The sequence below is a fragment of the Musa acuminata genome, chromosome BXJ1-6, assembly GCF_036884655.1.
Source record: "Musa acuminata AAA Group cultivar baxijiao chromosome BXJ1-6, Cavendish_Baxijiao_AAA, whole genome shotgun sequence".
NCBI classification, from domain to species: domain Eukaryota; kingdom Viridiplantae; phylum Streptophyta; class Magnoliopsida; order Zingiberales; family Musaceae; genus Musa; species Musa acuminata.
In genome coordinates, this window is record NC_088332.1 from 42,088,162 (window position 1) to 42,110,585 (window position 22,424).

At 38.0% G+C, this 22,424-nt stretch overlaps 4 protein-coding genes across 5 annotated transcripts; 3 read left to right on the forward strand and 1 right to left on the reverse strand.

Moving 5' to 3' along the window:
* Positions 1 to 1,741: 1,741 nt before the first annotated feature.
* Positions 1,742 to 3,353, forward strand: LOC135677072 (peroxidase 17-like). Its single transcript, XM_065188970.1, has 3 exons — positions 1,742 to 2,272; positions 2,352 to 2,543; positions 2,686 to 3,353. The coding sequence occupies exons 1-3, from the start codon at positions 1,955 to 1,957 to the stop codon at positions 3,268 to 3,270; spliced, it is 1,095 nt and encodes a 364-aa protein (XP_065045042.1). The 5' UTR covers positions 1,742 to 1,954; the 3' UTR covers positions 3,271 to 3,353.
* A 5,357-nt stretch (positions 3,354 to 8,710) lies between these two features.
* LOC103989492 (probable bifunctional riboflavin biosynthesis protein RIBA 1, chloroplastic) lies at positions 8,711 to 15,589 on the forward strand. 2 transcript variants are annotated; one of them, XM_009408352.3, is made up of 8 exons: positions 8,711 to 8,851; positions 8,978 to 9,063; positions 10,197 to 10,581; positions 10,665 to 10,886; positions 11,544 to 11,869; positions 13,531 to 13,660; positions 13,896 to 14,192; positions 15,098 to 15,589. In XM_009408352.3, exons 2-8 carry the CDS (start codon positions 9,017 to 9,019, stop codon positions 15,347 to 15,349), a joined length of 1,659 nt encoding a protein of 552 aa, XP_009406627.2. In that variant the 5' UTR covers positions 8,711 to 8,851; positions 8,978 to 9,016; the 3' UTR covers positions 15,350 to 15,589. The 2 variants fall into 2 exon arrangements, with proteins under 2 accessions (XP_009406627.2, XP_009406626.2); XM_009408351.3 differs by having other exon boundaries at positions 8,713 to 8,851; positions 8,999 to 9,063.
* An 885-nt stretch (positions 15,590 to 16,474) lies between these two features.
* LOC135677073 (uncharacterized) lies at positions 16,475 to 18,134 on the reverse strand. Its single transcript, XM_065188971.1, has 5 exons — positions 17,889 to 18,134; positions 17,725 to 17,796; positions 17,579 to 17,649; positions 17,306 to 17,499; positions 16,475 to 16,942 (listed from the first exon to the last, which is right to left on the reverse strand). The coding sequence occupies exons 1-5, from the start codon at positions 17,939 to 17,941 to the stop codon at positions 16,820 to 16,822; spliced, it is 513 nt and encodes a 170-aa protein (XP_065045043.1). The 5' UTR covers positions 17,942 to 18,134; the 3' UTR covers positions 16,475 to 16,819.
* Positions 18,135 to 19,331: 1,197 nt separating this feature from the next.
* Positions 19,332 to 20,315, forward strand: LOC103989866 (E3 ubiquitin-protein ligase ATL6-like). Its single transcript, XM_009408811.2, has one exon. The coding sequence runs from the start codon at positions 19,332 to 19,334 to the stop codon at positions 20,313 to 20,315; it is 984 nt and encodes a 327-aa protein (XP_009407086.2).
* Positions 20,316 to 22,424: the final 2,109 nt, after the last annotated feature.

Here is a 22,424-nt window from a genome sequence, read left to right on the forward strand (position 1 = left end):
TATATCTTTTAAAAAATAATAAAATATTATTTTATTATTTATAGTGTAAGTATTATCGATTTTATTCTTTTTTTTTCTTTTCCATAACCCTATGCTCCTTGTCGATGTTGTTGTCGTCTCATAGTCTCTATCAACGCTAATGCTCCCCTCGCATTTTTTGTTGATGTTGTCATCGATCGTAGCTTCTTTCTCCCTTTCGATGCTCCCCTCGTACTCCCCATCGACATTGTCATCGATCGTTACCCCATGCTCCCTATCAATGCTCCTCTCCCTCCTTTTCAACCCAATCTAAATTCTTTGTCAATACTCCCTCGTTTGGATGCTCATTACCCCCTTGATGTTGTCCCACGAGGAAGAATAATAGAAAGAAAAAGAAGAAGAGGAGATTGATAGTATTTAAGTAAATTTATAAATGGGGTGATCTAGAAATATTAAAAATATAAAATATGATTATAAAGGGTAAAGAGGAGATTGATTGTAAATAGCAATCTCCTAGAAATATATTAAAAAATTTTAAAATAAAAATGATAAATAGTAAAGAGGGAGTTGCAAATAGCATTCTACAATCACTATTGTTAGAAACTTAAATTTACATTAATACCCATTATGATACTAAAATAATTAGAGCTATTTTAGACACTTTAAATTTAATTTAATTTTTTTATATTTTGTAACTCATACAAATAAATGCATGATCAAGGTTATAAATTCTTAACCTAGATTTTCTAGTTGGATGTTGAATGGGTTATTTTAGATACTTTATGTTTTTATATATTTTGTAGCTCAAACATTACATGCTTGATCTTCATTATACATCATCATAAGTTCTCATCCTAAATTTTCTAAACCTCTATTGGAACTAGATTATTAGTCATAAACACCGTAGAGGCTTGGGAGCATAATTTGTGTTATAAGGATTATTAATATCCTTAACAATGGGAATAAATTATGGGTTCAAGATCCAACTACCCTTGGAAATCCAATCAAAGAAAGATCTTAGGTTAAGAGGGAACTTAACTGAAATCTTAGAGAGGATTAGGGGGGGAATATTAGAAACCTTATCAGTAATCACTACTCTGCTATTATTTGGAATGATCCTTCCTCACTTCACAGGGAAACAAACTGCTGTGGGTACTGAGTTAGAGGGAGACAGTGGATGATGTATTACCTTCTTTCACTTGAGTGTCCTCTAAGATGTAATGTAGCAGTAGTCCATGGCCACTCTTATCTGAAGGTGAAACAACACATGTGCCTCTCCTCTATCCACTGCATCCTTTTTATCTCCTACGGTGGTGAAATCGACTGCCTCGCTCATCCTTGAAAGATGGAGATGGAATTGGCCCCCACCATTTTTGTCTGGGAATCTGCATCCCAACTCTGTATCATCCTCATCAATAATGTCATTCACAATAGACCATCTCTCTCTCTCTCTCTCTCTCTCGCTCCTTTTGTTGCGAGGAAGAGAAGCACGGCAACAGAAGATCATCGCCGCTATATCATCATCATCAGCATCGTTTTGTCTTTTGCGGAGTAGATAGCATAGGTTCATTGATCACTCAGAAGTGGGGCCCGGAGGCTCACAAATAATGGGTGCGCAACTGAAGTGGGCCCCATGATGATATGGGCCCACCTGATGGGTGGCAGCAAGAAAGAGAGAGAGAGAGAAAAGAAAAGGCATCCCAAGATTTTTATTTTTAGTCTATTATTATTATTTTTGGGTGCACATCAATGGATGCCAGTCCTCCAAAGCAAGTCGTGCCCATTGGCCGCTTCCCTCTTGTTCTACCATCAATAGTAGACTCCCCCACTGCATTTAACCCCCTCCCTCCCCCATTAACGTGACACTTCGATCTGCTGCACCCCACGAACGACTCCCCCTCCCGCACCGGTCCACCAGCCTCTCGAAAAAATCGTCGTAACCCACCGTGGAATCCCAGCGTCGGCTGCGACTCTTATGCTGAACCCGAGAGGGACGAGACCGGTCGTCCACCCTACCAAAACCTCAAGCTCGCTGAGCCATCTGCAGCTCCACGCGCTCCCCACGATCACCGCCATGCCTCGCCTCTTCACGCTGCTCCTTTTCTCGCTGTCCTCCTTCCTTGGTGCAGACGTCGTCACCCTTGCCGCCACCAACTTGAGCGTGGGGTACTACTCCAAGACGTGCCCGGACGCGGAGCTCGTCGTGCGGGGAGCGATCCAGGCCGCCATGGCCCGCGAGCCCAGGAGCGGCGCGTCCGTCATGAGGCTGCAGTTCCATGACTGCTTTGTGAACGTAGGGTGTCGCGTGATTATGTGCTGGGATTTGCGTTTTCTTCTTCCTTAATCCTTACGGTTTGTGTCGCCGTCCCCAGGGCTGCGACGCGTCGGTGTTGCTCGACGCCACGCCGAACATGCCCGGCGAGAAGCAGGCGTTGTCCAACATCAACTCGCTCCGGTCTTTCGAGGTGATCGACGAGGTCAAGGCCGCGTTGGAGCGGAAGTGCCCGGGGGTCGTCTCCTGCGCTGATATCATCGTCATGGCTGCCAGGGACGCTGTCGTCCTGGTAACGACTATCAGTACACCACCCATTTCATCAAGCTATAAAGAAGAAGAAGAAGAAGAAGAAGAATACTGGGATTAACAAATGTTTTCATGTGATGTACCGATTAACTTATTCCGATCTGTTCCTTTCTGCCTCGTACCAGAGTGGAGGACCCGAGTGGGATGTGCGACTGGGCCGCGAGGACAGCTTAACCGCAAGCCAAGAGGACTCCAACGATATCATGCCCAGTCCCAGAGCCAACGCAACTTCGCTCCTCAACCTCTTCAGCCAATTCAATCTCACTCCTGTCGACTTGGTTGCGCTCTCCGGCTCGCACTCCATCGGGAGAGGCCGCTGCTTCTCCATAGTCTTCAGACTCTACAATCAGTCCGGCACAGGCAGGCCTGACCCCAACATGGACCCAGAATACCGAGAGAAGCTGGATGAGCTGTGCCCGATAGGTGGCGACGGCAACGTGACCGGCGGCCTCGACGCCACGCCTACGGTGTTCGATAACCAGTACTTCAAAGACCTGGTGCAACTGAGGGGCTTCCTCAACTCGGATCAAACACTCTATTCTGGGTGCGAGAGGACCAAGCAAGTGGTCGAAAAGTTCAGCAAGGATCAAGGTGCCTTCTTTCGTGCCTTCGTCGACGGGATGATCAGGATGGGGGAGCTGCAGTCAGAACGAAGGGGCGAGATTCGGCGTAATTGTCGAGTGGTCAATGCTGCCTTGTCAGAATTCTGATGGGAGAAGACAGATTTTTGGACTCTGTGCTGCTTAGTATCTTATCTTTGTAATTATCATATCGAAATCCTTGTCCATGAAAAGAGTAAAGTTCGTGAGGGGGGGGGGGGGCTTTCGATCTTTTCTTCTTGTTTGTTCCTCCTTCCACCTTTAAAGATCTTGACCAACCTGAAAATTTCTGGATGCGAACGAAGCCATTTACTGATCTACCATGTTCGAAGAAATCCTGTTGGTGGCAGCACAAGCATCGAGCAGATCACAGAAGTTCATCAGCTGCTCGCGATGCTGATGGCCACATTGAAGGGAACCACTGGTGGAATCCATGCCAAAACAGAGAGGCACGAGAAGTGTGATGCACACAGCAACAGCAAGTTGCCATCTGAGAGAAATGACAAATTACTCTGTATCGAAATCTACTGCCATTGCTGATGGATCGGGAAGTGGGATGCTCAGAACCGCTACAATCCAAGAATTCATGGACTCTTATGCACACATTCATTGACATCACCTGTTCTAAATATAGGACCTCATGCTGTAAATTAATATCTAATTTCTGGAAGCTTAAGACAAATCTACATGCTGTATAGCTTCTCTTTCTTTAAGAGCAGCCTAGACAAGAATAAGTTTAGGAGAATTTTATGAGGTTTCTTAGGGTCTAACTTCCATCTCACAGAACCACAATTCTTGATGTTTATTTTTCTTTCAATCAATATAATTAATTTCCATAGAAATTGAACAGTTCTACAGAATGGTCCAATTTGTGGCATGTGAAGGAATTCAAGACCCATATGAGAATAATTAAGACCTATTAGTCTAAAATCTAGAATTGTGCACCTGTGTCTTAAAAAATAACAGCGGGGTCCACCTAAACATATAAATGTCATCTATTGTCCTCCAGATTTGGGCTAATTATATATTATTGGTTTAATTAGTTATCTTTATTATTTTGATCGATATAATTTTAAAAATTATATTTAGATTTCTATATTTATGAAATTAAAATATTTAATAATATTTATCTTATGTCATCGACTCTATTAACAAAAATATCGTAAGGTTTACCACTAAGTACATGTTAACTTTGTCTCACTTCAATTTATTACTGAACACATATGATATTTCAATTAATATTTAAAGATCGAAATGCTAAAGGTATATAATTAGAGGAGATAATATGAAATAAGTTGAATATATCAATTAACTTAATTAGTAAAGATATTAACAGTTTATCATAAGGTTTAAATTCAAATTTTACTTCTATTATTTATTTTAACTATTTGGAATTAGGGTTTACATGCAACCCAAAAATTTACTGGGTGTGTGGACACGAAAAGAAGAAAGAATATGTTTGACTACTAGAAAAAGGAAGTCAAGAATTTGTTTGGATCATATACTGTGATGCATGAATGAAGAATGAGCCTATAAGTGGTTCAAATGGTTAAAATATTCTCATCTGATTTCATATCTATCACACTCAGGATAAGAACGAAGCGGAACGAGACTTGAAACCCTAGGAGCTCCGAAGAAAGAACCACAAGCTCAGCCAAGTTTGCACGTCCACGCATGTTTCTGATGACAGATCTACAGGTGATTCAGTGTGTTTGGAGGAGGGACGGATAGTATGGCCCAAACACTTGGGCGAAATTGTCAACGTCTTATGCAAGCTGTGTGTACCATGTTTGACCGAGAAAGTAGTCAACGAGCAGCTGGACATGTAATTTTTGTACTTGGAATTGTTTTCTTTTATGTTCAAATGTGGATACTAAAAACATTAGCATACATGTTCGATAACCATAACAAGATCTGAATACTAAAATCTTATATGGTGTATGTTAGTGTAAACAACCTGGAGCCGTGGCCTCGGGACCGACGTGGCTTGGTTCGGATCCGAAAGGCGGGATCTCCCCGGTGCGGCCCTCGGGTTCGCCGAGGGGGTCGGCCGCGGTGGTCCGATGGGGACGGGGTCGGTCGACTCCGCCGGAGGGGGCTCCTCGGCTGGGCGCGCGCTCCGTCTGTAGTCCTGCACACAGGTCGGGTCGGGACGCTCGACCCGACCCCTCCGACGATCAAGTGGTGGAGGGGGTAGAAAGAAGAAGAGTTTGAGGTGTCTCCCTGGTGTGTTCTTTCCTCCGTCCTCCTCTCCCCCCTCTGCTCGTTCAGAGTGCGAGGGTATTTCTAGGGAGGCTTACTGTTTCCTGATGTGCCCGCTTGCAGGGGGCAGGCTGATTGCGTCTGACATTGGTTTGGCGTGGCGTGAAGAACCGAGCCTGAGCAGGTGTTAATGTGTCTCGGCTTGTGTTCCGGTTCGTTTGACCAGGTGTCGTCGTGTCGTCCGAGGCGTGAGGCATCATCTGACGTCAGTCGGGTCTTATCATAATTACTATCCTCATCAGTGTAGGTTGTACAATCTGGATTGTTTTTTACTAAAAAAAAATATATATATTAAATAACAAAGGTGATGCTTATAATACGATCTAATCGAAAAATATATTATGATTCTTATATGAACATATTTTTAATGAAAAAAATAAGCGGTGGAAACAAGATTTGAACTATGAGCCTTGCAATATTATCAACTAGACTAGCTAGCATCATCAATATCTAATTTAGTTATACGTTAATATGATATAAAATTCAAATTGGATAAAATATTTGTCATACTTATAATTTTTTCGATGCGACGAAAAATGTATCAAATGTTTAATTAGTAGGTAAACCATATTTAGGTTAGATGTTACTCACTCCTTACACCATAGAGAGGCAGAGAATAATTTGGACCAAATCATATGGCTATAAACTTATAATTTATCCATATTAAATAAAAAAAAATTCTGTTCCTTACTTCCATCAAAATTTTGGCATTAACTTTCGACCATTTCTGTAGTCGAAGCAAAGGAAGAGACAAAAATCTCTCCCACTTTCCAATAATTTAAATACTTCATGCTCATATCCCACCAAATAGATTTCTTGGTTGCCAAAACTTATCGACCATTTTGCAATATAAAGTATGAAATTAAACATCTCGAAACTAGACACATAGAACTTGGTGAAATCGTATGTCAAAGTGCCAATTAAAGATGACAAAGTACTCATTAGAAATGGCATATTAGTATCAAGGTATGTTGTACTTCGAGCACTGTTATAATATGAAAAAAAAATAAAAAAAATATTCGGTACGTCCTGATGTACCACTCGATACATCGGTACCATATCGTACAGAGCCCGGGTTGAAACGTCGGTACGATACGATACAGCGAACCTTGATTAGCATGATGTTCAAAGGAAATATTTTTTTATTAAATCACTTAATATTTTGTAATTGATGACAAAAACAACTACAGAAATAACAATATATAAAGCAACATTTATGTTTTCATTCGATACTTACTATATTCCTTCCTTTTTTTTTACAAAATGATAAGGGATGAAAAATAAAATTTGATCGGAAGATCTTGCTATCAATAACGAAAGCCTCAATCAACTAGACTAGTTGACATCTTCAAATGAGTCACCATCAATCCATTATTTTATGTGTAAATTTATCACCACTTAATCTAGTCTTTTACACCATCACTAAACTAATATTTTAAATATAACTTTATCAGATAAGATTCTCACCCTTAACCTTTGGTACATGGGTGTAGTATACCACTATCGATTGATATTTTTGGTGTAAATATTTTCAAATAGGGTTTTCAACTCTTAATTTTTTTATTACTCTGATGCACCATCATCAAATCAATATTTTAAGTATAAAATTTATTTGATAAATTTTTTTAGGTTTCTTATGTCAGTTATAAAGAAACCTCAATAATGTTATTCGTTCTTTACCTTAACTCAATTATCTCAAAAAGCTAAATTACAGTTGAACATGGCCTAACCTCTTTAAGTTAGACTACTTCTCCTTAAGTCGATTATATCATCAATATAGTCACACTCTTAGGCTAGTTCATATTCTTGAAGATGATTCGATCCTTAAGTTAGTCGTATCCTCAAAACAACTACATCTTTTAAGATGATTATATCCTTGGTCGTATCCTTAAAATGACTACATTACTCAACAGAAATATTTCTTTAAGTTAATCTTAATCTTATTTTAAGGAAATCATATCATTCAAGATGGTCAAAGTCAACCATGTCTTGAAGAAGGTCATATCCTTTAAGTTGGTCATATCTTTAATTTTATCATATCCTTCTATATGATTTTATCCTAAGTTGACCATATCCCCAAGTTTGTATCTTTGAAACAATCATCTTCAAGTTGGTCATGCCCTCATGTAGGCATCCTTAAGATTACCACATCCCCAAGTTGGTGGCATGCCTAAGTTGGTCACACCTAGAACAACTCTCTTAAGGGAAAAGAAATGCCCAATCCACTCTCATAAAAATTATCTAATCCATTCTTCTCAATAAAAAATACCCAAAAATGCTTGTCCACTCTCAAAATGCATGATACTAAGTGAAAAGGCCAACACTCTTAATGTCTTTTAATTAGAAAAAATGTAAGACATTCATCTTTAACATGATGCATCCATGTAGGAAAATAAAAAATTTAAAATATTTGAAATGGCAAATAAATCCTTCTTGTGTGACATCTACGTAAACATAAGCATCAAATTACCTAACACACCCAAAATATCCCTTTATGCATGTTGTATCTAATCAAGATAAAAAGCATGCATCCGACAATATTGATGAGACAAGAAATTTCTTTTACATGATGCATCACCATGTAATAACCCAGAAAATTATTATCAAGGTCTCAAGATAGAAATTGTAATAAGCCATTATGAAGCTTACTTAGCTTAAATATGATAAAGTATCGATTAGGCGTTGTGTAGAGAGTACATGTATAAGATGGTAAGAAGTTGATCCTCCATATTATCTCCTTCTATTGTCCGAGATTGATATATATATATATGTTGTGGCTCGGGTATGCGGGTTAACGGATCCGTCGGACATCTCCGCGTTTGGCCCCACCGTATGCAAACCCGCATGTTTGCGAATTCTTCGTGTCCCGGCATGTCTTACGGAAGTCACGACTGTGGTATTGGCGGACACTCGGAAAGGACGTCATCCTGACACTAGGAAACCGCGCCACGTGTCCTCGTTAGAGTGTCGTGCACCGGTGCTCGCTTCGCCACCGCCGTCTTCGACGGCGTCTCGAACCATGCTCGGGCCAACCAACAAGGATGCTTTTCTCCACGGGCCGTGGCTTCACCCGTTTACGTACCTGCCATCTAATCGAATAAAAGCACGAAGCTTTCTGTCACCCATGTGGATGACCACCTCCAATCACCAGGCAGGTATCCGAGTGGCTATTTGACTTGTTGCCTCTTTAAGATAGGATCTGGTCGCACGTGAGTGCCGCGTGGTCTCGAGCAATCTCGGTTCTTCTCTTCTCCCTTATCCCTCCTGCGTCCTCTCCCCCACTCCCTATAAATATAAAGGACATTACGCTCATGCCATTATGATCCTCACAGCTCCTTCTTGATTCGTGCGTTCTTCATCATCCACGCGCTGCCGTCTTACCTGCCGGCATTTGGATCGAACCAGGCAGCGGCGCGGCCCCCTAAAAGAGGTATTATCCCTTTTTTGGTCTGACGTCGCGGGTCGGAAGGGCTGGAGATGTTTAGATCCTTGATTTTTGGAGTTTTGTTCTTGATTTCGTGGAATTTGATGGATTTTGAATGGATTGTGGAGCCAGACTTGACAATTTGGTTTCCAGGACGAGGTAAAGGTCGGGATGGCTTCTCTCGCTTCTTCTTCTGTCGTTGGACTCCGTCGCCCTCAGTAAGATCTGCTCCTCTCTCTCCTCTTTTTGCGCTCTCTGAACTGTTTATGTTTTTTGGTCTATTAATCCATCATCTTTCAAGTATTGTTTGAATTATCAATAAATTCCATGAAAGGGGGAAAGAAGAAAATTCTTCTCCAATATTTCTAGGTTGCCAATGAAAGAAGGCGATTCATGGACGATGAAGTTTAGAAGATGGAAAGCTTTTGCAATGATATAATTTTGACCAATCACTAATGCTGTTGCCGGCAGCTTTCCGTTAATCTCTTTTAACAACATATCTACCACTATCAATTATACTGGGTTAGTCTTAACCCGATTCTTTGGGAAGAGATTAAGGCATATGGACAAAGTAGTAAGAATATTTTAGTTCTGATTTGTGAAAGCAACTTAATGTTTGCTGCTCTTGCATGTGTAGTAATTTTTTTGGCTTCTTGTAACTTTGCACTTTATATCCAGCTAGCGGACAATGCTAGGGGATCCTTGTGAAAGGTAAAATCTTTGGTTATAAAATAAAGTCATAGGTGATGTATGTATATCTCGAATTCATGATATTAAGCACAATCTATTGTGTCTGATCAAACATTTCTTTCAAGTTTTATAATATTAGAATATTATAAAACTTCATGATTCCTAAAGCATATTCTAGAACAATCGCTACTTCATGATTCCTAAATCATATTCTTTGACTTTCACTATCTTTTCACTTTGCACTATCTGTATTTAACTTAATTATCTGGTCCGAGTATTGATTTGGTAAAAAAACAATGAATAATTCATTATAAGACACATTAATGGTCTAGGCCAGCTTCTATGCATACCTCTCATTGTGTTGACTCCAGTTGCTGTGGGTACAAACAGACAGTGAAGCACCTCTCTCTCTTCTCAAAAAAAGAAAAAATGTGTAGCAGAAATCACAAAACAACAAGATAATTGGTAGGTTGGAGATTGTAATAATATATGCAGTCCAAGTGCAAAATCAGTTGCGCCACCTGGATTCTCTTTTTTGGAGTTCTTTATTGAAATTCTTATATGGAATAGAAAAATTGTAGGTCAATTTCATGAAGCAAAACAATGAGCTTACTTCAATTGTGGAACACTATTCTTTATTTTGTTTCTTGACTGTTAACAGGGTTCATTTCTTTTCAAGAGGATTCATCTCTTTTAAAGGGCTGTGTTATAAAGCATTTGTGGTAAATCAGAGGATTTCGAATTTTACATCAACTGGTTTCGGGAAAGCTGTATGTTTTTCTTTAAAAGAAGATGATAGATTTATAGCTGTACCAAGGTCAAGTGAAAGTGATATTCTACTAGGAGAAAGTGCTGTCGTGGAACAGGATAATGCAACTGTTAATTCTATGGTTCAAGCAGATGCAGTAGCCCTTGGAACAATGACAGCCGATATGGCTTCAGTTCCTGATGACTTTTCTATTGACAATGATGAGAACGATTTAGATTGTCCTACAGAAGGGTTCTCCTGTATCTCAGAGGCCATCAAGGACATCCGTCAAGGCAAGGTTTGTTTTGATTGATCATATTGATCTTTTTTCTCTTAATTCATTTGATTAATTTCTTTCCCTTATGTTCCATGTTTTTGCAGTTTGTGATTGTAGTCGATGATGAAGACAGAGAAAATGAGGGAGATCTTATAATGGCTGCATCTTTGGTAACGCCAGAGGCCATGGCTTTTGTAGTCAAGCATGGGACGGGAATTGTATGTGTGAGCATGAAAGCAGAAGACCTTGAAAGGTTAGAGCTTCCTCTCATGGTGTCAAATAAAGAAAATGAGGAGAAACTGTGCACAGCATTCACGGTCTCAGTGGTATGTTTCTTATCTTTGTTTTGATAGTTAATGGTTCTTCTCAGCAGTAAGGATCAAATAATGATAAGAAGGGACATCTTGCAAAAACAAATATCAATTAGAGCTTGCTACGAGGACATCTTATAATATTATGATAACCTCCAGCTTTAGTCTCTTAATAACTAAATATAAGGGAGGCTTATTGACTGCCTCTGACATATATAATAATTGAAGGAGTCAGATACACCTCTCATTTGAAAACTAAGGATAAAGTATATTGGTTTTAAAAGTTTGAAGCATTCCCTGCTCTTGATCTCTCTAGTTGGCAAGTTGCGGCATCATTACTCTGTCTAGATCGCAGCATAAAACTTGTAGTATTGTCCTTCAGTTTTGTTTTCAAAATATATGAAGTGCATCTGGTTTTCTATTGTTCCAATTGATTGTTTATCTTTTCTCATTCAACCAGTGTTCTGTATAGCTAAAAGCCTGATTCAGGTTTCTGAAGCATCTGTCTGGTTGGTTAATAGGTTATATTCATACTTTAAACATTTAATTCCTGCTGTCAACTACTTTTTATTTGCTTATATTGGTTGGCTCTTGATATATAAGTTCCAGTTACGTATGATTTTTGTTTTGGTTCATTACAATTATAATGTTTGTATAACTTGTTGTCTTCAGGATGCCAAACATGGTACAACCACTGGTGTGTCTGCTAGAGATAGAGCACAGACGGTTATGATGCTTGCGTCACCTGATTCAAAGCCTGCAGACTTTAATCGTCCTGGCCATATTTTTCCGTTGAAGTACAGGGAGGGTGGTGTTTTAAAAAGAGCTGGACATACGGAAGCATCAGTTGACCTGGCTATTCTGGCTGGATTACCCCCTGTTGGAGTTCTATGTGAGATCGTTGATGATGATGATGGTTCCATGGCTCGGTTACCAAAGCTACGTGAATTTGCCAAGGAGGAGAATTTAAAAATAATCTCAATTGCAGATTTGATCAGGTATGATACCTGCTTATCTCTTATAAGATATCACTAACCATGGGAGTTGCACTTTATTGTGAATACACAAACAGCAAAGATAATTGTACTTCATTTTAGGTCAATGTTGGTAAGAAACTGACATTTTAGGTCCATGCTATGAGGGCACAAACCTTACGAAACCATGCTGTGTATTATGAACCATCATAGACAAATGTGCATGTTAATATGCCCACTCTTTATATGCACCAATTCTTTTGTCTGTTGAGCAGTTCAAACTTGTATAGTCTATACATGTTTCTATTTGCTGCTGTTTTCTAAATTATGAAATTAGCTTTAAATTATAAATGCTTTCGATAAGTAAGTATAGAAAATAACTTTGAGCATTTATTTGTCAACCTTTCTGTTTATCATTTCCAAATGGATTCTAGTAAATACTAGGTACTTCTTGCTGTGCCTTACCATTTTTCTGTTCCTTGTAGCACACATGCTAGGCCTGTACATGGCCATTTTTGTTGCTTACATGGTATGCAATCGACATTTGGCAATATATGCGGCTCTATATCGTTCAGTACTTCACTTGCATTATGCACTGCAATGTGCAGCATATTGTGGTCAAATCTTTGAGCCCTTTTCTGTTAAATTGTACAATGGGCATGTTATGCATTAATGATATATTTTACTAGTTCGGTATACTTCAAATCTGTGACTGGCACTTAAATCTTAATTTCTTCCCATGCTAAATTACTTGACTGGATCTGTCTTGAGATATCCCTTGCACTTATCCATTTTGTTTTTTATTCAATTTTTCATTACTTTCTTTTTGATAAATAGGATTCATAGGCAATATACATCATATTCATTACTTAGTATACTTACCCAATTTTACCTTGCCTGGTTCCAACTGTTCTCTTCTTTATCATACTTACAATCTTTTTGCTTATGTGTCATTCAACAATTTTCCCATCCTCCTTTAGGGATCCCTAATCTTGCTTCTTATCCTTCGAAGGACATTGTGTTAAAAAAAATTTGAATCTAGATATGTCTTGAAAAGGAACTATTTATTTGATGAGCAATTTTTTCCCTTTATTCCAAAAAAAAAATTTATTGTTGAACAAGTAAATACCAAATTATGGCATATACTGTCAGAAAATGAAAACATGAATACAAATTACAAGCCTCAATGCATACAAATTACAAGTAGTCACAATGTCCCATTATCTGGAATCAACTACATGGATTTTTTCCTGAAATTTAGCTTTGACAAGACAATATCTCTAGTTAAATTTCTTTTTATTATTTCCTCTAAAGTTTTCTTTGGTCTCTCCATCTCTCCTCACACCACTAATACAAATTAACTCCATTTGTTGTATTATAGCATCAATATATCTTTAAAATATTTGGTTTGATTGAATTTGTCTGATCATAGCATCAACACATGTATTTGTATGTTCCATAAAAAAAATTATCATAGATGACAAGCTAAAATCAGTAAAAATAATTTACTTTGTCATGTGTTTAGTATTTTCTGAGAATCATTTTCAATCTGGTTTAGATATACATACTTGTTGGTCACCTATTTGTTCTGACTCTAGTTGCTTCAATATTCTTTGTTGTTTGCCTTTTCCCATGGATTGAATTTTGTGGTAATTTTGAGTTCTGACCATTAGATAATATGACAGATATAGGAGGAAAAGAGATAAGTTAGTTGAACGTGCTTCCATTGCACGGTTACCCTTAAAGTGGGGTTCTGTTCAGGCCTACTGCTATCGATCATTGCTTGACGGAATGGAGCATATTGCCATGGTTAAAGTAAGTGTCATTTTCAATATAATTTTAGCAACACTTTTGTTTTTGTTGCTATTCGTGCTACTTCTCGAAATATTAAAATGGAATATATTTGGAGCTGAACGTTTTAAATCTTCAGACGATACTGAATGATCATTTGCTCATCTTTTTGGTGCCTATGTTTCACTATTTGTCCAAACATGTTACATTTTTCAAACTTTATTGTGTTATTTAAATACTTCAAATCCAATTTAAACAGGGAGATATTGGGGATGGCCAGGATATCCTGGTAAGAGTCCATTCTGAGTGCCTCACTGGCGACATATTTGGATCTTCTAGATGTGACTGTGGCAGTCAACTTTCATTGGCTATGGAAATGATTGAAAATGCTGGCAGAGGTGTGTTGGTTTACCTTCGTGGACATGAAGGAAGGGGCATTGGTCTTGGTCACAAGCTTCGTGCTTACAACCTACAGGATGACGGGCGCGACACAGTGGAAGCTAATGAGGAGCTCGGATTGCCTGTAGATTCACGAGAATATGGCATAGGCGCACAGGTAAAGCATAGAATATATGCCAAGTTTCTAGCGTGATACTTTTATTGATGGTAACATGGATCATAAACAATCTGTAATAGTCAGGGCTTAGAAGCTTCATTACATGTCCTCCGAATTTTTAAACAAGTACTACATAAGTGCATACCCCATACTTTTGAGATCTATGGAGTGCTTCTGAAATTCACATCATTTACTTGTTTACTATAATGGTGTTTGTCATATTACCACCTTGGTGTACTATCTAATATTTGGCAGTATGGTTGATGACCTTGTTTTCATTTTTGGTACACCTAAAAAGCAGCATTTTGTTCCTATTCTTGCTTACATTATGAATGCCTTTTTAATTTTTACTTCTATTGTCTGCCATGTCTAGTGAATGTGTTCTGAAATATCTTATATATGAAAGGTTACTCTCTAATTCTACATGCCTTCCGTCATTCCTATCTTTTACCTATGAACATTTAGACTAGTACCTAATGTTTTGCATCTATTTGTTCAGTATTTTCTAAAGGAATTCCATTGTAGCAACATATGCATATTTTATATGGCTGATTTTGTCTGAGGCCTGGCTGTACTAATGGCAATCTGTCATCAAGCTCCACATTGATTTCTGCTGTGTAAGCTTCACTTATGGATTTGACATTCAAGTTGTCTATCAAGAGGATTTGCTTTATACACCCATTTTATCGAAGATCCACTTAAACATCGACCTGCATAAGTATATCAAATGTCTTTTTTTTTGTCAACTTCTCTTCCTTTTGATGTAGTCATATTACCCTTTTAAAACCTTGTCACCTATAATTACTAAAAAAATATGACATAATTGTGAGTGTTCGACTGAGTGTCTGAAAAAGTTGGATTTTGAAACACTTGTCATCCATGGCTAACTTTTTCGTTTTGTGCAGATATTACGAGACCTAGGTGTTCGAACAATGAAACTGATGACTAACAATCCTGCCAAGTATGGTGGACTGAAAGGCTATGGATTGAGCATCGTCGGTAGGGTTCCCTTGCTAACTCCAATCACAAAGGAGAATATAAGATACTTGGAGACAAAAAGAACAAAAATGGGTCATATATATGGATCGGAATTCAATGGTAATCTTACTAGTTTCATCATAGGTAATGTAACCAACGAATCGGATCCGGCTTCTTAATATGCATTTGTCGCACGAGAAGTTGAAATAATTATGCTTAACCAGCATAATTGTGGTGATTGTTTCCTGATATTACTGTCTTGTTATGTTTGGAGTTGCAGGTGTTGACTCGAGATAATTTGCAACCTTATTGAACTGAGTTGTTCTTAATAAATCCGTCATTGAGTCATGCAGTTGTTTGCAACCTAAGCTACTGTTTCGGTCATAGCGTGTTATTAATGTGAAATCCTCTCTTCTTCATTTTCAATGTATTCAAATGATTTGAATACGTGGCCATTTTTGTATTATAGTTTTCTCATCATATATCAATTGCACATTATTATATACAATGAAACTACTATGATTAGACGTCAATAAGATCGTGATCATATTATTAAATGGCCATACAATGTATAAAATCCATGCATTGTATATATAGTACATATAGCAAAATTTAGACGAATGGTATTCGCTTTTCATAATTATAATTCAATATAATCTTGATTAATAATTCAATAATGGGTTCGAACCTGATTTTCTATTTTTTTTTCTTTTATTTTTATTTTTTGAACTTTTGCTGATTTCAAAGAGGATCTTATTATGAAATGACAATATCAGTGTACCCCTTTGCTTTTTTATTTTTTTTGCCCTTTTTCAATTTCCTCTTTTATTTTTATCTGTCTCTTATTCTTCAGCCTTTTTTTTTTTGTTTTCTATGTTTCAATTGAAGAGTTGCAAAATTAAAAGATAGACAAGGTGGGTATTTTCGTTTAGGTTTCTTGGTCAACGTAGGAGTTTTTATAATAATCAAAGTCAAAGTCTTAAGTTTATCTATCTATAAATAAAATATCATGTAATGTGTTATATACACATTATGGTTTTTTTGTTTTAAAATACCTCCTCAATTTTCCTCTGTTATACTCTATAATTTCTCGAGGAGATAGATCGAGAGAGATCAACTCACCCCAAGACCGAGTGCAAAGCCAAGAGAAATAAATGCTTCCAATACCTATTTCATAGAAAGAAAGAAATGTTCCAAATACCTATCTTATCCCTACTCAAGAGAGAGAAAGAGAGAAACTTTCCATCTTCGATCTCTCAGACTGCGATATTAATAAAATGATTGCATGATGGCACATTCTTGAATAAGAAAAGTTCAAGCTTCCTTCTTCAACTTGCAAATTAGGGGCATACTTTGCTATTGGCATCCCCCCCACAACTATAACATATCATATACATCAGCATGAAATGTTTATGAATACAAACCTAATATTATGTACAGTGACGATTGATGATGATTGCAGAGAGACATTTTTCTGCACCTGACAAATTGGGGCCACAGGGTTGCTTATGGCATTCGGTGCAACTTGCACAAATCATTTACGGCATGAGAAGTCTATGCACACAAACCCAATGATATGTACAGAAATTGAGGATCGATGGTGATTGCATAATGGATCATTTCTGAATATTAATGCCTTTGGCAGCTAGCTACTGCTTTTGGCTGATGGGTTGGTCTTTGCCTTCCTGTTCTTGGATTTCCTTCTCTATTTCTTCTCCTTTGTCAATGATGGGCTCAATAATTGCATCCACCTCTGCCTTTATATGATCAACCTGATACAGCAAAGGGCAAAAAGAAAAGGCATTACAGCAATTAGCATCATTCATCTACACTCAGAAAGCTTTTTTTCTTTTCTCTCACAAACTACACAGATTTGTTTGCCGATTAGTCTATTGTAAGAACAAAATTTATTTCGAAGTTCTCGCTGGAAAATAATGCATGAGTTTCCTGACTGAAAAATAACTAGATTGAAGTCAACGACTGAAAAATATAGAACCTTTAAGATTCCCCTGTGAATTCTGTGTGTCTTATCAATATTTCCAGGTAAATTGCATAGCAATGGTACCAATCTAACAAAGACAAAAAGTAATATGTGATGTTAATCTGGGAAAGGAGAAGTTCATAGTAGGAAAAACCTTATGAATGAAGATTTCAGCTCGTTCCGCATCCCTGTCAACTTCTTCGCAAATCTGCTCGATCTGCAGGGCCTTCTCCTTGAGGCTTACACCGTCAGGGAGTTCATCAGCGATTTCGGAAGCTATCTTCTCTGTTGCCTTAGCAATCTTCTCCACAGCTTCTGCACCACTTTCAGCAGCCTTCGCTACAGCATCTGAGAAACAAAAATCCCAAATTTTCAGAATCGTAATGGTCGTGAACCTAACTGGGGCACTTCGGTGATTGGAGCTCACCCTCTGTCCTCAAAATTCTCCTGCACAGGGGCACGGCAAACCCAATCACAGATCCCAACGCCCATCTAGTCCTTCGAGAATCACAAACGCGTCATGAGATGATTGCAGAGAAGGAAAGGCATATAAGTCGAACTATTGTTCCCTACCACACTGAGATTCTAGAGAAGGGGATTCCAGAACCAGAATCAGCAGCTGCATCAACACCAGAGCTTGTGTCTCTACAACAATCATATTGCAGTCATCTTCTCATGATCAATCAGATCGAAGCAAAAAACGTATCTCATCTTGGACGAGGATGAAGACCACATACTTCCTGTCGACTAAAGTCCATTCTTCTCTGTCGGTGATGGACGACGCCTCCATCGCTCAATCAAAGGAGAACTGACACCGATCGTCGGAGGATGCGGATTTCTCGATGAATTGATGATGGAAGAGGAGCTCCCCAGGGAGACGTGGAACAGATGCCTCGGTTTGGGGGGTCGTCGGTGAAGAAGGAACGCGTCGGACTTTTGGCCACATGCGTTCAACTTTGGATGTGCTTTGCTGACTCATCTTCGGTACGTTACCTTACGCAAGACGTTGTCGGCCAATATATAATATGGGCGAATTTTCCGAAAAAAGGTTACTAATATTTTTTTTTATTTATGATGTCGTTTTCTGATTTATAAATTATTTTCAAAACGGTTCAAATAAATTCAAAAATAAAATTAAAGTTTTATAAATTTATTTAAAACGTACATCAACATAAATTTCAAATATTTATATTCTAAATTATATAGTTTTGGGGTATAATATAATTAAATTCTATTTCATTGCATACATATATAGCATCCAAACCAGCGTCAAATATTATAATTAGATAACTTTTAAATTTATTAAAATACAAACTTGAAAAATAGTATTCAAATTTTAGTAAATAACATTAAAGTTTTATAAATTTATTTAGAATGCACATCAACATAAATTTCAAATATTTATATTTTAAATAATATTTTAGTACATATATATATATATATAATTCAATCATATAGTTTTTGGTATAATATAATTGATAAAACTATACAAGTTCTTAATATAATTGATCAAGATATCATTAAATTAAATCTAATTATGCTTAATTAGGTTGGATTAGTCTTGCTCCATGCGTATATTTTCTTTATATATATATATATATAAGATATATCTAATAATATAATTAATATTAAAATTTTATAAGTCAATATTTGATCGTGCGATCCCATAGATTCATAAGAAATTATCTATTTTAAATAACATCATATGATTTTAATTAAGGATAATCCAACGGGACTTATAAGTTCTTGATTCTCTCACTTTTCAATTAACACGTCAGTAAATGTTTTATCTCTAAAATAAATAATTCTTCGTCGGTCTACATCAATAATAATTAAATATTAATTTATCAAAATTATAGGAACTATATCTCGTCCTATTATTATTGGAATCAAGTGTTACTTGTATTAAGCGTACGAGCCGTCCTGATTCCCATAGGTACCATCGAGCATTACTTTGATCGAATCTCCAGAGTTCGACTTAGAATCTCAACAAGCTCGTGCTATCCAACCAACGGATGTCGGGTTCCGCTGTGGCGCCCGCTGCGGGAAACCGTAGGTCAACGACGAATCCTCTAACGTGACCGCCGAGGCTTCGTTCCTTTGCTCCGTGGCCCTGTTATAATCACATCTGCTGGCATGGAGACCCCAACAGTTGCTTTGCTCAGCGTGCTGCACTCTCGATGGCCACCAAGCGCCACCGCCGTCCCACCCACGGCGGCAGCAACGACAACCACGGACTGCACCTTAGTTTACTGCTCCCGCTGCTTATCCTCACGCCGTGGTGCGCCCACGCCCAACCCTCACCGCCCTCAGACGACATCAGCAACGACAACGACAACAATTACGGGAAGTTAAATCCGACGGTGACCGTCGTGGTCCTCGCCAGCTTCAGCACCTTCTTCTTCCTGGTCGTCTTCATCATCTACATCCGCAGGCGCACCGCCGAAGACAACTTCGTCAGGTCCTTCCACCACCGCGGCCCCGCCGCCCGGTCTCTGCGGCAGCAGCAGCGGCGGCGGGTGAGCCCCCAGCTGATCGAGACATTCCCGACGCTGACGCACGCTAAAGTGAAGGGACTTGAGGCGGGCAAGGGCGCGCTGGAGTGCGCGGTGTGTCTCAGCGAGTTCGACGACGACGACGAGCTACGCCTCCTTCCTCGCTGCCGCCACTTGTTTCACACGGACTGCATCGATGTCTGGCTCGCTTCCCACGTCACCTGTCCCGTCTGCCGCGCCAACCTCGCTGAGCCAGCCACCGCCGACGGCGTTGAGCTGCCGCTTTTCGTCGCTGAGGTCGGTGACACGCAGCCCGAAACCGCCACCGCACCTGATCATGTCACGATCGTCGTGGATCGAACGGCGGCGGATGAAGAGGAGAAGGACGAAGTGGAGCTTATCGGGAGATCGAGGCGGGAGGCCAGGCAGCAATCCGGGAGCCGGCCAGCGAAGTTCTCGAGATCGTACTCGACCGGTCACTCGGTGTTCCGGTCGCTGGAGGATGTCGACCGGTACACCCTAAGGGTGCCGGACCAAGAACTAAATGAAATCTTCGCCGCCAGGAAACTCGACCGGTCGGCGAGCTGCGTCGCATTCCCTACCTCCGGGGAAGAGACCTCTCGGCGTGGGCCCGGTACCCGTCGTTCTTCTTCCGGACGCTCTCGGTGAAGGTCCGGGCGTGTGCGCTAGGAGAAGAGGGGATGAAGAAGGCTCGATGAGCAAAGGGAGGAGGGAGGGCGAGGGCTCAACGAGGAAAAGGTTGTCCGGCGGCAGGCCGTGCGTGTTCCTTCACCCTCTCCATTGAGCGAGAAGTCCCTCAATTGCGATGTGGAACTCAAGTCTTTGAACAAGGGGAATTTAGTTTTTTTTCGCTTCAAGTTTCAACAATCTTATCAAAATACCCAAAATTGTTTAAAATAAATAAATAATTAAATAAAATAAAAATAAAATTATAAAAAAAATAAAAATATTACTGATGCATGTATTATGTATATAATGAGATGTCATTTCAAATACTTAATCTCGTTTATTAAAATAAGTATCCATATAAAAGAAAACGAAGGATCTATGTTAACTCAGACCTCAACTAATTCAAACATAATATAAAGTATATTTTCACGGGTTGCCCAAATCTATAGTTGATTATCGTATAATGTTTTTTGTTTAATATTTATATGTCCACTTATTTTAGTATTTATAATTTTTTTAACAAAATTCTATTGTAACTTTACAATCATAATGAATAGAAACAAAAAATTGTACCACTTAAGATCATATGAATAGTAGACATTAGATTCTTAATCCATATTGTTTCAATACAAATGGTAGCAAGTGCTATATGCTCAAATTTTATAGTTTTTGTTTTTTTGGTAATAATAGTCTACTTAGTTGATTGGTAAGATATAACACTTCCACCAAGAAAAAATATATATCCAAATATAGATTTAATATCTAAAAAAATTTAAAACTAATTGACATTACTATAACCTTCAAGGACCGAAAGATATCTTACAAAATTGAGTCTAAAATCAAAAGAACACTTGAGGTGTCTAAAAATTCATTTAAGAGTATTCTAGTGGGTTATTAGTATATCTACTAAGTCTAGATACATCCTAAGAAATATAAAGTCTTGTTTTATTTGATAAATAGATAAGAGATTCAATAATTTGAGAGTATCTTTCTTAATTTATAAGATTATCATTATTTTTTAACAATATAAATATGGATCATAAAGAATGGGGATAGTTGAATAATTAAAATATCTATATTTTTTAGCATAATGAAATTAAGACAATGATATAGAATTATAAGATTTTTGGATTTTTATTCTTAAGATGATATCTAATAGATTCATATGAAGCCCAAGAAAATTATACTAGAGAAAGAAAATTTTAAAAAATTAATGATTATGTTGGAAAAAATAAAAAAAGCATCAGAATTATATATTTATATCAAGAATATATGATCAAGGTAACTATCCAATAACTCTATATAATGTAGTTTCGAAGTTATCAATACATGTATTTAAAATTAATAAATACACATAATTTAAAAATATTATAAGACAATTTATACATTAATAATTTATTAAAGAAAGTTATTTTATAAGTATTTTTAAATTATCTTATCAGAATTTATATAAAAATATCTATCCAGAAAGCTTATGGGAATTATATTATTGTAACATCCTTTGACTTTCCTCAAGCCAGGAGGCTTACAATTACAAGCCAGAGTGTATATGTTTCTTTACGAAACAAAAGAATATATATATATATAAGGTCTGTCGTATCGGATCGTACCGCCCAATACGGGCGGTACGTACCGGTCCGACAAGCCAGCGGTACGTGGATCGCCATGTATCGAGCACTGTAGCGCCCTGTACCGAGCACCTGGGTGTACCGAGCGGTACACCGTACCATACCGATACCGAGCCCGGATCGAAATGCCGATACGATATGGTACGACAGACCTTATATATATATATATATAGTGATTTTCTTATTTGAAGGTAATTTAATGAAATTTTTAAGCTAAAATTGGCTAACTCTCAAGTTGATATACAATTCAGCGTAGCACAGTTTATCGATAAGTTTATGCAACTCACATCATCATAAACAAATATGATATAAATAATAAAATTATTATTATTTTTTTATTTTAAAATAATTTTAAGATTTTAAAGTCAAATTACGTAGACTGACATTGTTCTATAAAGCAAATAGTAATCCTTAAATGGTAAAGATATTCTTATATTGTCCTTGGGATTCCTCACTTGCA